An 18,744-nucleotide genomic window follows, 5' to 3' on the forward strand; every position below is an offset into this window, starting at 1 on the left:
CTTCCACGTTAATTATTTGTCATGTGTAGGTGGCGACATAGAGAGGGAAATCTGACCGTCTAGTGAGAGCCAGTCGAGCTGAGAGCTGGGCAGAGAGCTGGCGTTCCTTGCTCTGTACTCGAACAGGACCGAAGAAGAAACCGAACCTCCAGACTCCAGGACCTGCAGACAGACCAGGCCGGCCTCATGGGCTGAAAGACAGGAGATGGGAGAGTCTGTCAGGTCACATGCGCCATTTCAATCAGCATAGTCAGGCTGGAAGAGGAAAATCTGTGTGTACCAGGACAGTAGCAGCGCAGCACCCCAGGCTGGATCAGCGAGGCGGGGACGGTGCTCTGATCGAACACGCATGAATACCGACCCGACGGCTCGCTCCACGGCCCTGTTATCAGCACCTTTACTCCGCCCTGCAGAGGACACGACGAGGACTGATGAGTCATCACTTAAAGACCTTTAGATACATGTATTTAAAAACAAAATATTTATTATGTATTTAATAACACACACAGTTACTTTATCCTTTTATACTGTGTGACGTGAGGATGACACATCTGTAATTCTGACAATAATTTTTTCAACCTCTTGCCAGACATTTGACTCTGTGCAACACTTTGTCTCCAGAGACAGAACAATCGACATGTTTACTGATCAAAGTACACAAGAAGAAGTTCGTTATTAAAGATGAGGATGTTAAAAGTTTGCTACCCCTGTTAGTAGAAGCACCTGTGGCACGATTTCAAAATCCTACATCACTTCGTTGTTGAATTATCGCGTTCACAAACTTGGGTGCCCACACCACCAACTCAGCAGGGCGACGACAATCTGTTTAATTACATCCAGCAAAAATTTCCATCTTTTTTGTCGCGTCGAATCTTGGATAAATTGAAAGTTGTGTTCCCTCCATCATGTACAGGGTTTTTTGCAACCCATAGAGAGTTTGCATTAAAAAAAACACAACAGCGATGAAAAAAACATTAAAAATTAATATTTTATTACAATTATCTACGCATAATTTTTCTGAGAGACCTTACCTTTCACTATGAGCAAAATACACCTGTCGGATCATCTGAGCTCCTCGCACCACCAAACCCACCGTACTGACCCCCTTCAATTCTTCACATTTCTCTTGAGTCTCCCTCTTAGAAATATTTAATTAACTCTCTGGGTCCAGGGTATAACTGGCCGTTTTTGACTACTTTTGATTTTACCTCTATATTTCACCTTTAAAAACTGTTTATCTTGCCTTGTCTGGTATCACTATTTTCAGCACAACCTCAAATATCTGAAATTGGAGTTATTTTTTCATTTTTACACACTATAGTATCACAATTGATCTAAATTCAGACAAAAAAAAGTCAAATCCGAGATGAAGCGTTTCCACTGGAATCTGCCTTTGGTGGCTTTTGTGGAGCAAATGTGACATTCAGCAGCATAACTGACACACAACACACAACACACTAACTACAGCCTGCAAACACTAAGCGTCACTAATGTCTCGAATATGAAAACTCACTCTCTCTCTTTCTTCCACTCGCCCGCTTTCCGTCGCCATTTTTTAATCATAACTGGTTTGGCCTATCGACACAATTTAAAATCTATAGTTTGAAGTCCTCCCTTTCTACCCAATTTGAAATGGAGACTCTGGGTCACTGCATCTTGTAGTTGTGTCGTCTTAAATTGGTCATGTGATGTTGTGCCAGCTTTCCCTCAGTTAGAAAGAATGAAACAAAAAACATTTTTCAATTGCGAGACGAGTAAGAACACAAAGAAATCATCATGTCACGAGCTCTCTCTCTGGGGGCGGCTTATGATGTGTGAGTTGTACTTCTGTGATAAATGTACGACGTGGCCTGTACAAATGTCCAACACCACAAGAAGCAGCAGGAGGGTCTGACCATAGTGAACAGGCCAATCACAGTCGGCTGCATCGATGCATCATGTCGTTTTATGGACATCAGGTTCAATCTTCTAACTTTTACCCAGTTAAAGCAATAAAACCTCACTGACGATAAATAATGACAATGACGACAGTGAAGGTAGAGACTGGTCTGAATCAGCTGCTGGACTCTGCTGCCCTCTTGTGGACGAGCAGCTGAACTCCACCCTGCCTGTGAAAGAAGCTCAGAGCATCAATCACTGACTCGTCTGATCAATGTCCCGATCACTGGACTCCTTCACTGTAAACTTTCTGACTGATTTTCTATTGACTGATTGCTCGACTGTGAAGCTGATTTATTGGCGACTGATTACCTCGGGGTACGACCACTCCGGGGAGAAGTCTGTGATGGAAGCGAGGCGTGTGGAGGAGGCGGGCAGCGGGTGAGGAAAAGGGAGAAAGGAGGAGGAAGGGGAGGGCTGGGGAGGAACGACGTAGCGGACTCCTGCCGGAAACACGGCAGGGCTTGGCACGGCGGAGACGGCAGCGCAATGAGCCGCGACAGGATTGGCCTCCTCTGTCATGAGGTCAGAGATGAGGTCAGGAAACTGACTGTCAAAGGAGATGTCAAGCTCCTCCCCTCCCCGCTCGCAGGGCTCCGCCTCCTCCTCCAGCTGAGTGTTCATGCAGGTGTCCTCAGAGTCGGAGCCCCGCCTGCTCTCCTCTTTCACCTGGATAGCAGTATCCATGGCAACAGCAGCAGGTGTGGAGTCCATGTTAGCGTCACTGTTGGCAAATATTGAAGACTGCTGCTGCAGCAACAAGGGCTGACGGGATGTCTGAGCTGGGGTTGGGGCCTCAGGTATACACAGGTGATTGGAGTGTTGCCCGGGGTTTAACGGATGCTGATGCTCGTCAGCCTGTCGGTAAGTCTGACTGGCCGGCTGGCAGGCCTGGGTCGCCGCACTCTGACACACCAGGAGCAGGGAGGCAGAACTGCTAATGGTCTGTTGCCGTGGTGCCAAGCTGGAGGAGGCATGGTTTGTCTGGAAGGCAGAGAAATAAAAAGGGTGTTGATGTAGGAGGAGGGTCACAAGCTTCTGCTACAGGAAACAGTCCCCCACTGAAGGTTTTTAAAAAGAAATAGATCGAGCACATCCTCACCTGCAGGAGAGCGAGTTTAGAGGGAGGAGCACTTCCTTCATCATCATCATCTTCCCCTCTCCTGTCCTTCACCTCTTCTTCTGCATCCTCCCTCACTGCCTCCGACTCCCCCAGAGCTCCGAGCTCCAAGCAGAGCGGCAGCAGGGGCGGGGCCACAGTGGACGTGGGAGACAGTGATAGGGAGGGGGGCATTGTAGACTGAACTTGGGGAGAAGAGGAGGAGGAGGAAGGAGAGGCAGAAAGAGGGAGGACTGAGTCTCTCCTGTCCACTTCACAGGAAGATGAGAGGGAGGACAGTGAGGAAGGAGGGGAAACAGAGGATGGAGGGGTGGAGGTGGGGGACAGGGAGAGAGCGAGGGAGGGGGGAGAGAAGGGGGAGGAGGTGGTGCACATGAAAGAGATGGGAGTGGACGAGGAGGAAGGAGGAGGAACAGGGCCGCCGTACGTCTGGCCTTGTTTGGGGGAGTTGAGGAACGAGTCAGGATCAAAGGCAGGGGGAAGGGATGGGGGAGGCGGCGGCGGGGGTGAGGGGGAGGAGGGGGGAGAGGGTGGGGAGACAGCGGCAGCAGGAGGTGGTGGGGAGCAGAGGGAGGTGGATGTGTTGGAGGAAGACGGGGTTAAGAGAAGGCCTCCAATAACCGGGGAGGGCAGAAGAGTGAGTGAGAGGGTGGTCACGCCTGGTGCCTGCACAGGAGGCGGGGGGAGGGAAGGGGGGGCAGGTGAGGAGGAGGAAGTTGGAGGGGAAGGGGAGGTGGGCTTGATGCCTGGGGGAGGGAGGGCCGGGGAAAGCAGCAACTGCCCAGAGCCGGTGAATGACAGGCTCCTCCGCAAACCCGCCTCCTCCGCTCTCGCCACGCCGCCCCCTCCTCCCTCTCCTGTTATGGCAGCAGTCGCCATGACAATGACTGCATTCTGTGGCAGTGCCACCGTCGTTAGGTTGCCATGGCGGTCTCCGTAGAAACCGTTACCGTTGTTACTCATGGTGACAGCAGCTCGGTGGGATTGAGGCGGGGAGGAGGAGGAGCTGTGGGAAACAAACAGGACTAATCGATCAATCAGGAAACGAGCTCATGATCAATGATCATGATCATGATCAATACCCTCTGACAACTTTCTGCCACAAATTGTTCATGAATTTCACAATCAGTGAGTCCATATGTGTTCTCTGCAGAGTCAGTGTGAATCTGAGGCAGGGCTGCTTTAAAATAAAACGCTTTTCTCTCGGGATCAAACAGTTCAAAAGGACAATAACGAGAATTACAGATGCTCCAACCAAGCCAATGACTTTTTAAACTATTTTAATTGAAGTGCTTTATGGCTTTTTCTTTGCTTTCTTTGGGCTATCTCGCTTAAAACGAACCACCAAACCAAAAGGACTCGAGCAGGAACGTTCACAGTTCGACTGATAACTTCTCGTTTTCCTGTGCGGATGACTTACGTGGACGAGGGGCAGGGAGATGAGGCCGGGCTGGTCTGAGCCTGAAGGTGAGGCAGTTTGGCTTCTCCTCCCGCTCCTCCTCTCCCCACCTCCCCCAGCTCAGAGGACACCGGCGAGGCGGATGGCCTACAGGAAGAGGGTGGGAGTTTCGGGGAGATGATGCGATGCTTGGTGCTGTTACATCGGTGGGGAATGTTCACTCCGGATGATACTGTGCTCAGAGATAAACAGGGCCGGGTGGTTAGTTTCACTCTGTGATGTCATGGCGATGTCACAGTCAAGGTGTTCAGGGCTCACCCTGGGCAGTGTTACACAGGCAGGTGTGTGTGCGCGGCTGTGGTTTGGTTCTTTGTCGGTCCAGGATTTGCTGAACCAACTCCTCAATACTGAAATCTCCCGCACCAACTGAACACTTCATACTGTGGACTGAAACACAGTAAAACTACACATTAGTACTACAAAACACACACACACTCTGCATCCACACAATGTGGCAAACACATGCAGTTAGGTGTTCGTGCATACACATGGGCCTCAGCTGGCTCAGCAGGTCGTCTCGGCTCCAGCGTACGCTGTCATGGCGGTCGGCCACCGCGCAAAGCAGTGGACTGCATTTCCCAGAATCCTCCAGGGATGGCACGTTCAGGTAGTGGACCAGCACGATGTCTGGGTTCTGTCGCACAGAAACACACTGATTAATACTATTTTAGGTTTACTTTTTCTATTATTTTGTGTCTGCATGTATGTGCATGTGTCTGCATGGGAAAGTACCGCTAACTGAGACTGCAAGTGCGTACACTTGCTATAGCCTGCAGTTGATGTCTTAGTTCTGATACGCAGTTTTAGGGACCCTCACACTCTGCTCGTGCTTACCTGCAGCCTTGTAACTAAACTAGGGACTAAACTCAGGAATTCAAGTAACAAATAATAAAACAAATAATAAATCTAGGATCAAACACTGGTAAATAAACTTGGAAACTAACACCAGGAACTAAATACAGCAACTAAACTCGGGAACTAAACTCTGGTCTGAAGTCAAGAGCCAAATCCCAGGTAACTAAACTTAGACATGAAACATGGAAATAAGTCTGGGACTTAACGCTGGAACTAAAGGTGTAGTTTGGGAACTAAACTTTCTAACTAACTGGAAAACAAGCTGTAACCACTTGGGAACCAAAAGTTCAGTTTGGGAACTACAAACCATGGTCTTAAGGTAAGAACTAAATCACTGGGAACTAAATTTTACAACTAAATTTGGAACTAAACAAGTTGGGTAACAGGTTGGAACTAATACTAGATTAAACTTTGTAACTAAATTACAGATTGGGAACTAAACTCTGAGTAAGGAACTAAACCCCAGGAGAGACTAAAATTTGAAAACGATGGAAAAACATGGAACTAAACTCTGAGCTAAACTCAGTACCATAACTGGTGAACCAGTCTGAGACTAAATCCTAAACTTTACTTTTAAATTAAAAACAGTAAACAAATTTGGGAACTAAACTCGAAGAATAAACTGCATCTATCAATAAACTAGGGAACTCAGCATCATACTTCAGGAGTAAACTCGAGCTCTGAACTTTGTCAGTGGAAACACCAACATTTAATCTCAGTGTTGTTTAATCTTAATGATGTTTAAGCCTGCAGTCGCTCACACACTGCAGTAAATAAAAGGAACCTGTAAACAAGCTGAGGACAACTTCTTTCTATATGGTTCCTTGTAAGCGCTGAATCAACACCACTTGGAAAACTGGCTGCAAACCAGTGGCAGCGTGGTGTGTGTTAATGTGTGTGTGACGGGGTGTTTATTCTGACCTGCAGCAGCCAGTAGCATCGTCTGTGGAATGTTGGCACGATGGAGGAATGGACGTAGCAACCATACAGGCACTGAAACCCAGAGACCAGCACAGTTGAGCAGGGATCAGCCTCAACACTCGCTAATAGAACAGCACGATCCTTTCAAAATAAGAGCAGACGCTGTGTCGCTGCTGCAGCCTGGACTAACTGACTGATCTAAAACAGGATGTGGACACGAGCTTCGTCTTTATTCATAGAGATAATGTTCAGGGCAGCAAATGCATCTTATTTCCTCCCACAATAATCTCACAAACAGTATTCCTTCTGCTGTGCTGTGACACTGTGCGTCCTGCAGGGGGAGCAGCTGTGCTCAGGTGTGTGTGTGCACGTGCTGCAGACCTCCATGCCCTGGACCTTCAGCTTCATGTGGTCTTCTCTTGTCGTCTTTCCATCCTTCCTTTTCTTCCAGCAGTATCCGTCCTTTCTGTACTTCACCTTCTTCCTGTTGTACAGGATGATGCTGCCGTTCTTCGGCCTGACACACAAACCGATCAATCAATCAATAAAATCCAACAGGAGAGAGGCCCTGAGCTGTTTGTGTATGACAGGTGTGCTCTGGGTCTGTACCTGGTTTTGAGGGTGCAGGAGAGCCACTCGTCATGTCTGTCGAAGGATATCAGGTAGGAAGCGATTTCCTGCAGAAACAAAGACGATTTACATGATTTAAAATCACACGTAGAGCTCAGAGTGAACTGCTCGTAAAAACAGCGTTACAGTCGACATACAGGATGAAACGTTTTCTGCTGACGCTAAAGAAAACGTTTTCTGTCATATCGTTTCGTGACCCCGAAAACTTCAGGAGGCTTTCAATGTCCCAGTAAAACATCGGACTGAGCAGCAGTTAGTTGTTAGTTAGAACGACCAGAATATCCGAGTTATAATTATGTAAAATAAAACAATCAGCCACATCTGCGACGCTGGAACTGCCAAATCTTCCTTTCAAAGTCAGAAAACCCCACAGATGGTGACGGCGGGAACTGTCAACTGTAACAGGCTCATCAGGTTTAGACAGTGTGGCGTGTGCAGACTGAATAAATGACGGGACTTCTTGAGTTTCTGTTTCATATTTATCAGAGCAGCTCGATTATCAGAGCAGAAACACTCAGAGCAGCGAGGCCTGTGCAGGTTTTAGTTCCTCAAACTGACGGTTTCTGCCTCACATTTAAAGAACGGCCCCTCTGCTATTGTTACCATTGTATTCACGTGCATGTCCGACCTGATGCAGTCACCTACGCTCACAGTGGGTGGAGGCCCAAGGGCTCTCTGACTGTCTTTCTGGGGCAGGGAGGGTTGCGGGGAAAGTCGCAAGTAAACACCAGTTTTAAAGGGATCGCACCTCTGAGCCTGCCCCGAAAGTCCTCACTTAAAAGTGATGATAACAGCAGTGATGGAGGACACGAGCGTGGGTAATAGAACAGCTTACCTTTAAAAGTTTGAAATTCTGCTTTCATTCTTGACCTGCTTCTCTGATCCTACCTCGGTCTGTTGTGTGTTGTTTTAAACAGTGATAATGATAATATCCTCCGTGTGATGTCACTTCCTGCCTCCACCGGTTGCGTCAAACAGGAAACGAGGATCACACGAGAACTCACCTCGTTAGTGTTCCACCTGAGCCGCTCATTAGGCAGGCTGGACGAGCGAGGGAGACACTCGAGCAGCTTGTTGGGAAGAAACACCTTCCTCTGTCCTTTGTTCTCTGCGCACACACACACACACACACACACACACACACACACACACACACACAGTTAGTGGCTCTGCTGGTTCTGATGCGGACAAACACCTCAAATTCTCATCATCATCACCCTCAGTGAGAGAGGACACGATTAGAAATGAGTCCATCACAGGGACAGCTCAGTCAGAGAGGCTGAGAAGGTCTGAGCATGTGCAGAGGAGGGAGGGTGGAGGATGAAGGTGGAGCTGCCAGGCAGGAGGAACAGAGGAATAGCTCAGAGGAGGTTCAAGGATGAAGGAGGACATGCAGAGGGTTGGTGTAACAGAGGAGTATGCTGGGATAGGAAGAGGTGGAGGTAGATGATGCGATGTGGAAGAAGCACCGATTAAAGGCCCGAATCCTGAACATTAATCTCTGAATATCTCAGGATCTCAGCAAAGAGGGCGGAAAACAGTCACATTTTTAGGTAAAAACAAACAAACACTTTTTTAGAGGTTTTTACAGGATATGACATGAAGGACAAAATGACCCAGGACTGATGAACAGAAAAACAAAGTGTCAGACAGTGGACACGTTCCACCAATCGCAGCTGGGCAGAGCCAGCGTTTCACTCACAACTGAGACTAAAAATAGACGCGTCTGAGTTGGCAACGTGTGCAACCTCAGTTTGACCACAGCGAGCAGCAAAAAGCCGCCGAACTCAGGTGTAGCTGGGCGCGGGGATCCGTGTGGATGACTGCGTGCCAAAGTTCAACGAGTTAAAGGTATGAAAATGTCCTGTCAGGGGCTTCATGCACCATCACTGGCTTTACAATATAAACAAGTTCAATTAGAGACTTAACCGGTTTTCCAGCCTGCCTCCATCTTTCTTTCTTTTTCTTTTGTACTTTATTATTTTGCTAATCTTGACCCTCAAACTCTCAGGTCTCTAACAGAGGAGCCGAGCTTGAAGATCTCACAAACCCCACCCCTCCTCCACCAGTAAAGATACACGGGGACCCACTATATCTCTGATGTACTGCAGGAAACTGGGACACTTGTTCCGCGATATGTTACCGAAGCACCCAGGAGCTCATTCACTAATGATTTCATCGAGAGGAAATGTCAGACTGTCAGTGAGTCTAAAAGTAGGAAAGCATTCAGAAACACTGAAACAGAGTTTAGTGGATGAGGTCACCGAGTCAGAGCAGCACTGACTTCTTCTGTTTGGTTTACTGAGACACAGCTGACACAGCAGAGCTCCACAGCAGCAAACATCATCAGACCACAGTGAGTCTGCAGGGCGTTATCTGACTGAAGCATCTCCATGTCACTGGTAGCTGAAACAGATTACACACGATGAAATCCTACACGACGTAACGCTGTGAGCTGCAGTCAAACTTTGGTAAAGACTTAAAACAGGTAAAATTAAACAGCTGCAGACGCCTCGGCAACCAAAGCGTCTCTAATGTTCCCTCAGAGGAGCTTCCTAACGTCTGCCCTCCAGCAGGTTCATCCTTTGATTTCATCAGATTAATATGTCTGCACTCTTGTTTTCGTCCTGTAGTACAGGACCTGCGATCAGCCTTTCACTGAGTCATTTCACACGCGAACAGAGCAGAAAACCACAGAACACCAACAAAACGGCTTCTTACTGTCCACCTCCCTTATTTACAGCTTTCCATCAGAGAGCAAAGGTCACAGGGGGCGCCATTACATCGTCATAGCAACACTAACAACACTAGCAACACTAACATTAATTAAACAAAAATAAATCTTTTAACCGACTAATGACGTTTTTTCTTTCAGCTAGTTGAAAAAACCCAAAACAAACATCTAGCTGTTGCTCTGAAGAGATGATTGTTATTATTATTTTAAAAACTACATATTAATATACATATAATAATAATTATTACAAATTGTATAATATCTAAACATTTTAACATGAATTAAAACATGAATAAACGCTATGAAATGATTTTGTTTAATCATGATTTAATTTTTTTAACAATTTTTTTTACATAAAGTTAAAATGATCAAGTAAACTAAACAGTAAATATATAAAAACAAAATGAAGGTAATACAACACGAAAATGAAATTTAAACAATATCTAAAGAGCTAATGTGGACAACAAGCTTAAAAAAGTATCCAACTTATATTAATAATAATAAATAAAAAATGTTAAACTTGAAATATTTGTTTTTTATAATTATTTTTTCATTTTTTCACTTCAATAAAAATAAACCTTTTTAGAACAGATTTGAAGGAAAGGGGTAGAAGTAAAAATAATATAGCATAATTTATAACTACTACTAACAATAATAGTAATAAAATATCAGTAATAAAATAAAATTCTGTTTATTTGAAATAAAACTAGGTCCAGTAATATTAAAATATACAGTTCAGTAGTAATATACCTGAGATAGAACCAAAAACCCTAATAATACAAAACCGGTTAAATAAATAAGAATAAACACATGTAATCTTACATTTATTTAATAGTTTTATATAAAAAAAAGATAAATAACAACAAATATCAAAGCGAAAACAGACACAATAACAAAGAAACAGCATAAATAATAAAAGAAGGACAGCGAAGTTTAAGAGCCGGTCCAGCTGGACAAACAGTCACAAACAAATACATGAGAAGACAGAAAGAGCTAAAACACTTCAACTGCAAGAAGAAGTGACATATTGATCCTCTGACTCACAATGAAAGACACAACCAGCTACACCTGCAGTAAGACACACAGCACCAAACACAGCAGCTCGTGAGGCCTGGCAGGAAATCAGAAATCCGTTAAAGAAGAACTCATTGATCTGATGGACACACAAACGCGACACCATGCAGTCACTGTCTGTGTGCAGGTGGATGGGACTGACCTGTCTCCGGGGAAACCATCTCCTTGTTGCTCATGGTGACGAGTCCATGCAGGATGAGTCTCACACAAGGCAAGGCGGCCTGCACTGCCCCGCTACACACACACAGAACAGGTCATCAGTGTGATCAATGACAAACAAGAGCTGCAAACATACACATCTGATATCTCAACTGACCAGCTCCACACAAACACACAGACAGCCACGCACTTCTTCAATAGCTCCCTGTTGCCTAGCAACAGCTGAATTTGCACCCACTTTACATGGAGAGCGTGTAAAGTGGGTGTGTGTTGGGATAGGAGTGTGTTTGTGTGTGTTTAGTTACATAACAACAGCTTCACGGTGTGAGTGTGTGATGATTAACCCACAGAATGACTTCTTTGATTAATTCGTGAATAAAACCCAAACATCACCTGCTGTCTCACACACACACACACACACACACACACACACAGAAAACATGCCAGCTGTCACTTGATCGATATCCGATTTAGTTCTAATCATCAAGACGCTCACTGAGGCAGGTTCACAGATAACAGATGACGCTGAGCCTCTTGTGTAGAGGATCCCTCCTCCTCCCACACAGGCTCGGTCTCCACAGGCCGGGCTCAGACCCCGGATTCTCATGGGTGCTATGGCCGCCTCGCAGAGCACAGCACCCTGCCCGCGGGAGCTCAGCTGCAGCTGGCTGGTCAAAGCTAACGTTTCACGCCTTTGCGTTAACAATTAGCACAGTTACCCAGAAAACAACAGGTTTTAACGCAGCGCTGCATTTATTCAAGCCCTCATGATCTACACTCGGAGGGGAACTCAGATGCGAGTGCGGATGTTTGGGTGTTAGCTGCTCTGCTAGCCGTCTAACTCCACCGGCGGAGCTCGGCTAGCTGCTGGTAACAGGCTCGCCTCCGCGGTGATTAAAGCAGTCCCGGAGCCCAGCTGCAGGGCTTCACCTGCCGGTCACAGCACGCTACACCGAGCCAGCCAGCGGTGGCTCCTTTCCAGATATACCGTATAAAACAGAGCGAGCTAGACGAGAGCAGACAGTCGAGAGCAGCACAGAGTTCGGAGGTAAAACAATCTGTTTAAAGCTCCTTTACCTTCCGCCTTCAGCACAGCCGCCATCTTCTCTGGCTATGACGTCACTGCGCAGAAACGTCTGGCGGGAGGGAGGACTAGTTTTTTTTTCTGTTTATTACTAGCACATTGTAAAAATACAATACTAAGTTCTTTCTTGTGTTAATTTAATTGTACTTATGAAAAACGTAAAGGAATATGCAGTTGCATCCTCTGATTACACTTTAAAGGTTTTATTTATCTGGAAGGACTATTCCAGAGTTTGTGTGTGTTATAATGTGTCATTTTGTTATCTGGCTCTTTTTCTCAATTTTTGTATTTTTTGTGCACAGGTCTCTTTTGACTAAGAGATCTTGATCTCATTGTTTAAATAAAGGAGCAAATAATAGAAACAATAGTGTTATATAGTAGTGTAACAATATTGTTGTTGTTGTTGTTGTAAGTGTGACAAAAAGTACTAAATCTGGATTAAAGAAATTTTCTTCAAGAAAAAAATATGGGGGAAACAATCCACAGTTGATGTTGTATTGGTGCAGTTCTTGTTAAATCTTGTTTTTGGTGTAGTCTGTGCAAGTCTGATGATTTCTTCTTATGGACTTTTTTTTCTCTCCTTGTGACTGTCACTGTCACTTTGTAAATAATATGAAAACATTTTAATCCAGAAACTCAATTTTCTTCCTCCTTTTATAGCATCCAACATCCACCCAGAATATTTGAGAGTATGTGCACTGATAAAACTTGTGACAGGTGGGTAAAGACCAACAGCACAGTCTTCTGCATGAGCTGTTATCGTGACCTGAAAGCCACTGACTTCATCTTAATGCACTTAGACCTACTACTCCTCAGTCACCGGATGTGAATCAAGCTAAAAGCCATTTGAGAACTTTGACCATAAAGTTCTTAATTCAAAAAGGTTGTTTTGTTTCCCTGCAGTGTGACAGAGGTGGGAGTGTGTCTTTAGACATCTTGAAAATAATAGATATTAGGTCTAGACTAGTATTTTTTCCTTCAGCAACATACAGCTGACTGATCGTTTCTCAGACGATGCTCCACACATCCCTGAGTCACCTGGACACTGGCAGAGGGAATTATGCTAGGATGCTGTCCATGGACTACAGTTCAGCATTTAACACAATAATTCCCTCAAAGCTTTTCACCAGGTTGAAGGTTTTAGGTCTCATTGACTCATTCACTGTGTCAGTGGATCCTCAACTTCCTCACAGACAGACTCCAGTCAGGGAGGGTGGGAAAACAAGTCTCCCCCTCACATCTCACTCAGCACTGGAGTGCCTCAGGGCTGTGTTTTAAAGCCCCCTGCTGACTCACTGTACACTTATGACGTAGCCACATCAGAACCACCTCCATTGTCAAGTTTGCTGATGACACTGCTGTTTGGGCCTGATCTCGACAACATCAACAAGCAACCTCCTCCTAAACATCAGCAAGACTAAGGAGGCTGACTATAGACTTCAGTACAAAGCAGGCATAGAATTATGAGACCCTGATCATCAGGGGCATATAAACTCCACCACCCTAAGTGGGTGAATCTTTCAAATCATCCTGTTCGTCTTGATTGTGATGGGAAATTAAAACTTACCATTACGAACGTGATGTCTGTCTGTCTGTTTGGGTGCAAAGCACCCAACCACCCCCAAAAAAGTCTTGATTTCAGGATTGATTTTTTGTGGAAAAGCAAAAATAAAAAGGCTTTACCTTTCTCTTTCAGGATAACTCTAGTATCCCTCACTCTGAACCTCTCACCATGGGCATTCTGGATAAAGACACAATCCAGACCAGACCCAGGAGATTGGTTCTGAAACCAATATGCTGGGTGATATTACAAGGGTCAATTGCCCTGCTTAGTCCAGCTCCCAGACCACAGGGGCATACAAACTCTACCACCTTAAGTGGTAGTAGACCATCAGCTTCCTGGACCATCAGCAGCCAGTGTGTGTCGTCTGCTGTGCCTCAGAAAATCACACCAATCACAGATTCAGACCCATCGATGAAGCTGCACAACAACACAAGAAGGAACTTCAGGAAACTCTGGAGCCCTTAAAGAAGAAGTTAAAGGTTTGTGAAGAAGTTCAAGTGAAGTTTGATCAAACAGCAGAACACATTAAGGTCCAGGCCCGACACACAGAGAGGCAGATTAAGGAGCAGTTTAAGAAGCTTCACCAGTTTCTAGCAGAGGAAGAGGAGGCCAGGCTGGCTGCACTGAGGGAGGAAGAGGAGCAGAAGAGTGGGATGATGAAGGAGAAGATGGAGGCTCTGAGCAGAGAGATAGCAGCTCTTTCAGACACAGTCAGAGCCACAGAGGAGGAGCTGAGAGCTGAAGACGTCTCATTCCTGCACAACTACAAGGCTGCAGTGGAAAGAGTCCAGCGCTGCCCCCTGCTGGATGATCCACAGCTGCCCTCAGGAGCTCTGATAGACCAGGCCAAACACCTGGGCAACCTGACCTTCAACATCTGGAACAACATGAAGGACATGGTCTCCTACACTCCTCTCATCCTGGACCCAAACACTGCTATCCAAACCTCATCCTGTCTGAAGATCTGACCAGTGTGAGACGAGGAGGAGAGAGGCAGCAGCTTCCTGATAATCCAGAGAGGTTTGATCATTACTGCTCTGTCCTGGGCTCTGAGGGCTTTAAGTTTTGGTAAATACTCAGCATGTTTATCATCAGCTCCAGACGCTCTCCTAATAAAGAAGAAGCTCCAGAGGATCAGAGTGAATCTGGACTGGAATAGAGGAAGCTGTCGTTCTCTGATCCTGATACTAACACACACATACACACCTTCACACACACTTTCACTCACGGATGTTTCCATACATTAACACTATGATAAAGTGAAGATCACGTAGTGAAGGTGTCAGTATTGTCAGCAGTGCATTTAGGATAATTATATTTATAATGCCTTCAGTCATTAAATGTGGTTCATGTTTATGTACATATATCAAATGTTTTATTTAATCTATGATATTCTGTATTTGCTAAATTTCTGTTCATTCTAATGAAGCTGAAATGATTGAATGATTCTGTCTCTTTCATTTACAACTATTTCCCAGACCGGTCGCAGCAGATGGCCCCGCCCCTCCCTGAGCCTGGTTCTGCTGGAGGTTTCTTCCTGTTAAAAGGGAGTTTTTCCTTCCCACTGTCGCCAAACTCTTGCTCAATAGGGAGTCATATGTGTTGGGTTTTCTCTGTATTATTATAGGATCTACTTTACAACATAAAGTGCCTTGGGGCAACTGTTGTTGTGATTTGGCCCTATATGAATAAAATTTAATTGAAATCTTAACTGTTATGAAAAACCTAAAAAAAACCCCAAACAAACCCAAACCACTAAAAACTGGAGAAAAAAAAACTAAAGCATTTTCTGATGACATTGTTTATTGATCAGTATCATCAGTGTAGATAATAGAAGGATAAATTCAACAACCGCAGATACCACAATGGACCAGCTCCACAGTGAAACATGGCAGAGGAAACATTGAGGTCCACTCCACCAATGATGACTTTAGACTTTTTGTTAATCATAATATTTTATTACAGAGATTAGATCATGGAAGCGTGTCCCACAGGTTTTACCAAAAAAACAGCTCAAAACAAGTTTACAATCGGGACAGACTATCAGCTAAAACATTTTCAGAACCATTTTTATGATGAATACTTGAATTGTATTCCTGCAATAACACAGCCCAGTGCACGAGATGCTGGTTGTGATTAAACATGCGAGCAAGGAATATGAGTGGGTTGTGATCAGTGTACAGAACAACAGGTGACATGCTGCACCCCAACAACAAAGCCAGGGTCCCCTTTTGTGGAGTAGTTTACCTGATTTTTATTAAACTTGCAGGAATAATAACAAACGGGCGGTCTAAACCCTGCAAGTCTTGCAACAGCACTGCCCCAACCCCGACAGCACCGGCATCAACTTCATGTTTGAAGGGTCGCGTCAACCCTTCCACATACCACCTGAAAGGTTCTTTTAACAAAAGCCTTATCATACTGGCATTTCATTTTTTCCTGGGAAACAGCAAGGTGCTGCTTAGCCAGAGCTTTGGCTTAACTCAAATGCTCAAGGAAGTTTTTCACATACCTCCTTACTTTTGTTTTGGAACTCCCCTCCTGAATCAAAAGTGTCTCATTCAGAGCTTTGAGGGGTCGGCGTGGTCCCTCATCCCAACTTCTCTCAGCTTTTAGGCAGTACTCACGTACCACGGCGTGGCGTATGGCCAAATACTGTTTCAGAAGGACTAAACCCCAGTGATTCCTGAACAACATCACGGGCAGCAAATAACACAAATGGGACTCCCTTATCCCAACTTCTTTCAACTTTTAGGCAGTACTTACGTAGCATCTTTAAAGTCTGATGCCGCCGCTCTATTGGACCTTGCAATTCAGGATGATAAGCAGAGGACACAACATGTTTAACACCTAGGTTTCACTTCTGCAAAGGGCACACTCTGCAAACCTGCAATTTCCTGTCAGCCTGCAACTTAGTCTTTCTGAAAGACACACACTGTTTAAACATCTTAATGCAATATCAATGCTGTAGATTATATTATTAATCTGGACAATGGCAGCAAAACAATTTCCCTGATCTCCACAAGTGCTAGCAACTTGTTTAGATAACATAGACTGAAAGTTTGAACCCTGGTCAGTCAATATGACCATGGGCAAGTGATTTTCTTATGTAATGGGACAGCCTCAGGGAAACGGGTAGCTGCACACATGATTGAGAGATGACATTGCTTTCCTGATTTTGTTCTTGGTAGTGGACCCACACAGTCTACTATGACACGGTCAAATGGGTGATCCACTACAGGAATGGGACACAAGGGGGCAGGGGTTGATCTGGTTAGGCTTACCCGCAATCTGGCACACATGACGACTACGACAAAATTGTGAAACATCACACTTCATACTAAGATATCAACAAAGAATCAGAGAGGGTAATGTCAGCACCTACATATCGTTAGCTTCATAGCATAAGTGCCTAAGTCATTTTTTTGTGATGACATAGGCAGACGGACAGGATGATGCAGCAGTGGTAGGGGAGTAAAGTTAGGCAAAAATCTCAATTTGACCAAAAAATGACTTAGGCACTTATGCTATGAAGCTAACGATATAATAAAATAAAGAACTCGTTAAGTAAAGATTTTCAAGAATATAATAAAATATGTAACTAATAAAATAATTAACAAAAAGTAAAATAATATTAAGAATACATGCTATTTATGAACAGTTAAGACCTTGAAAAACTTCAACTTGAATACATAAGATTATATACTTGTACTCCTTCCTCCAATACGGAAGGGGATTAGGGCCACCGTAAAAAAAAAGAAAAGAAAAGTGGACACGTCTGTTTTCTTCTTTTCCAGAATTCTGACTGTTTTTCTCAAAATTCTGAAAACGCCGCACACGCTTCCTCGCTACGATCCGCTCTCCTCTGGAAGTTCAGAAAGCAGGGATGGATCTCTGTTAAAGGTGCAGCTGGCACGTCTCCATTTGAAGGCTGAAGAGAAGGCCCAGAACAGGCGGCTGAGCTAGAGCTCGAAACCAGAAGGCTGGAGATAGAGGCAGACAAAGCTGTAAGGATGTGAAGGCTTGAGCTGGAGTCTCAGCCACAAGCCTCATCTGCCTCTGCTGAAAATCTCAGTTCCACCTCATCGTCTGCTTCTGCTTTCGATAACAATAATTGTATTTCTTTAGTGCCTGCTTTTAGTGAAGCTGAAGCTGATACATACTTTGCAGCATGTGAACGTATTGCTTGCGCATTGCAGTGACCTAGCGAGCCTGTCTAAATATGCGTACTTGTGCGTAGTTGCGTTCTCGTGTACTCCTCATACGTCATCAGTCGGAGACCAACTACTGTTCCAAATCAAAGTACGCATCAAGACAAGAACGCAAAACATTCCTGGATGTGTTTTATCGAGCATGCATCAGTGGTGGCTTGTGTGGACTTGGTACAGCTATACAAGAATATAATAAAATATGTAACTGATAAAATAGTTAATAAAAAGTAACGTTATATTACAAATACATGCTATTAATGAACAGTTAAGACCTTGAAAAACTTAAATACATAAAATGATATACTTGTACTCCTCGAAACCAGAAGGCTGGAGATAGAGGCAGACAAAGCTTGAGCTGGAGTCGCAGCCTTATCTGCCTCTGCTGAAAATCCCGGTTCCACCTCATCGTCTGCTTCTGCTTTCACTATCACTAGTTACCTGCTTTTAGAGAAGCTGAGGTTGATACATACTTTGCAGCATTTGAATGTATTGCTGGAAAATGTCAGATTCTCAGCAAGCCAAAGGGGTTGGTTTTGTAAAAGCTGAAGCCCGTAATGAGGTCCATGGTTGTGGTGGTAAGGTGCCAGACCCCTGTTTTTATATATAACTTTTTCTGCTCTGATTTTATGTTTTTTGTCTGATTTTAGATCAATTGTGTTTATACAGTATGTCAAAATGAAAACATAACTGTAAATTCAGACACGTGAGGTTGTGCTGAAAAGGATGATACCAAACAAGGCAAATAAACTGTTTTTAAAGGTAAAATGTGGAGGAAAAATCAAAAGTAGTTAAAATGGCCAATTATACCCTGGACCCCAGAGGGTTAAACGTTTTTTAAAGTAACGCAATAGTTGCTTTTCGAGTAATTAATTACTTTTAGAATATTGTAACTCAGTTACTAACTCGGTTACTTTTTTTGAAGAAGTAACTAGTAACTATAATTAATTACTTTTTCAAAGTAACTTGCTGGCGGTTACCCATGTGCAAGCAAATAA

At 44.6% G+C, this 18,744-nt stretch overlaps 1 protein-coding gene across 1 annotated transcript in view; it reads right to left on the reverse strand.

Moving 5' to 3' along the window:
* Positions 1–12,051, reverse strand: part of camta2 (calmodulin binding transcription activator 2) — a gene marked incomplete in the record, with an annotated part of 23,148 nt that extends 11,097 nt beyond the window's left edge. Inside the window, 13 exon segments of the mRNA XM_042216476.1 lie at positions 57–191; positions 281–407; positions 2,251–2,922; positions 3,041–4,064; positions 4,479–4,689; positions 4,776–4,904; positions 5,004–5,151; positions 6,294–6,365; positions 6,675–6,810; positions 6,903–6,970; positions 7,928–8,031; positions 10,874–10,965; positions 11,968–12,051. Coding sequence (XP_042072410.1) covers positions 57–191; positions 281–407; positions 2,251–2,922; positions 3,041–4,064; positions 4,479–4,689; positions 4,776–4,904; positions 5,004–5,151; positions 6,294–6,365; positions 6,675–6,810; positions 6,903–6,970; positions 7,928–8,031; positions 10,874–10,907 — 2,860 coding nt within the window.
* Positions 12,052–18,744: the final 6,693 nt, after the last annotated feature.

This window comes from Haplochromis burtoni, unplaced genomic scaffold (assembly GCF_018398535.1).
Source record: "Haplochromis burtoni strain Fernald_Lab_line unplaced genomic scaffold, NCSU_Asbu1 Contig_1069, whole genome shotgun sequence".
Classification (NCBI taxonomy): domain Eukaryota; kingdom Metazoa; phylum Chordata; class Actinopteri; order Cichliformes; family Cichlidae; genus Haplochromis; species Haplochromis burtoni.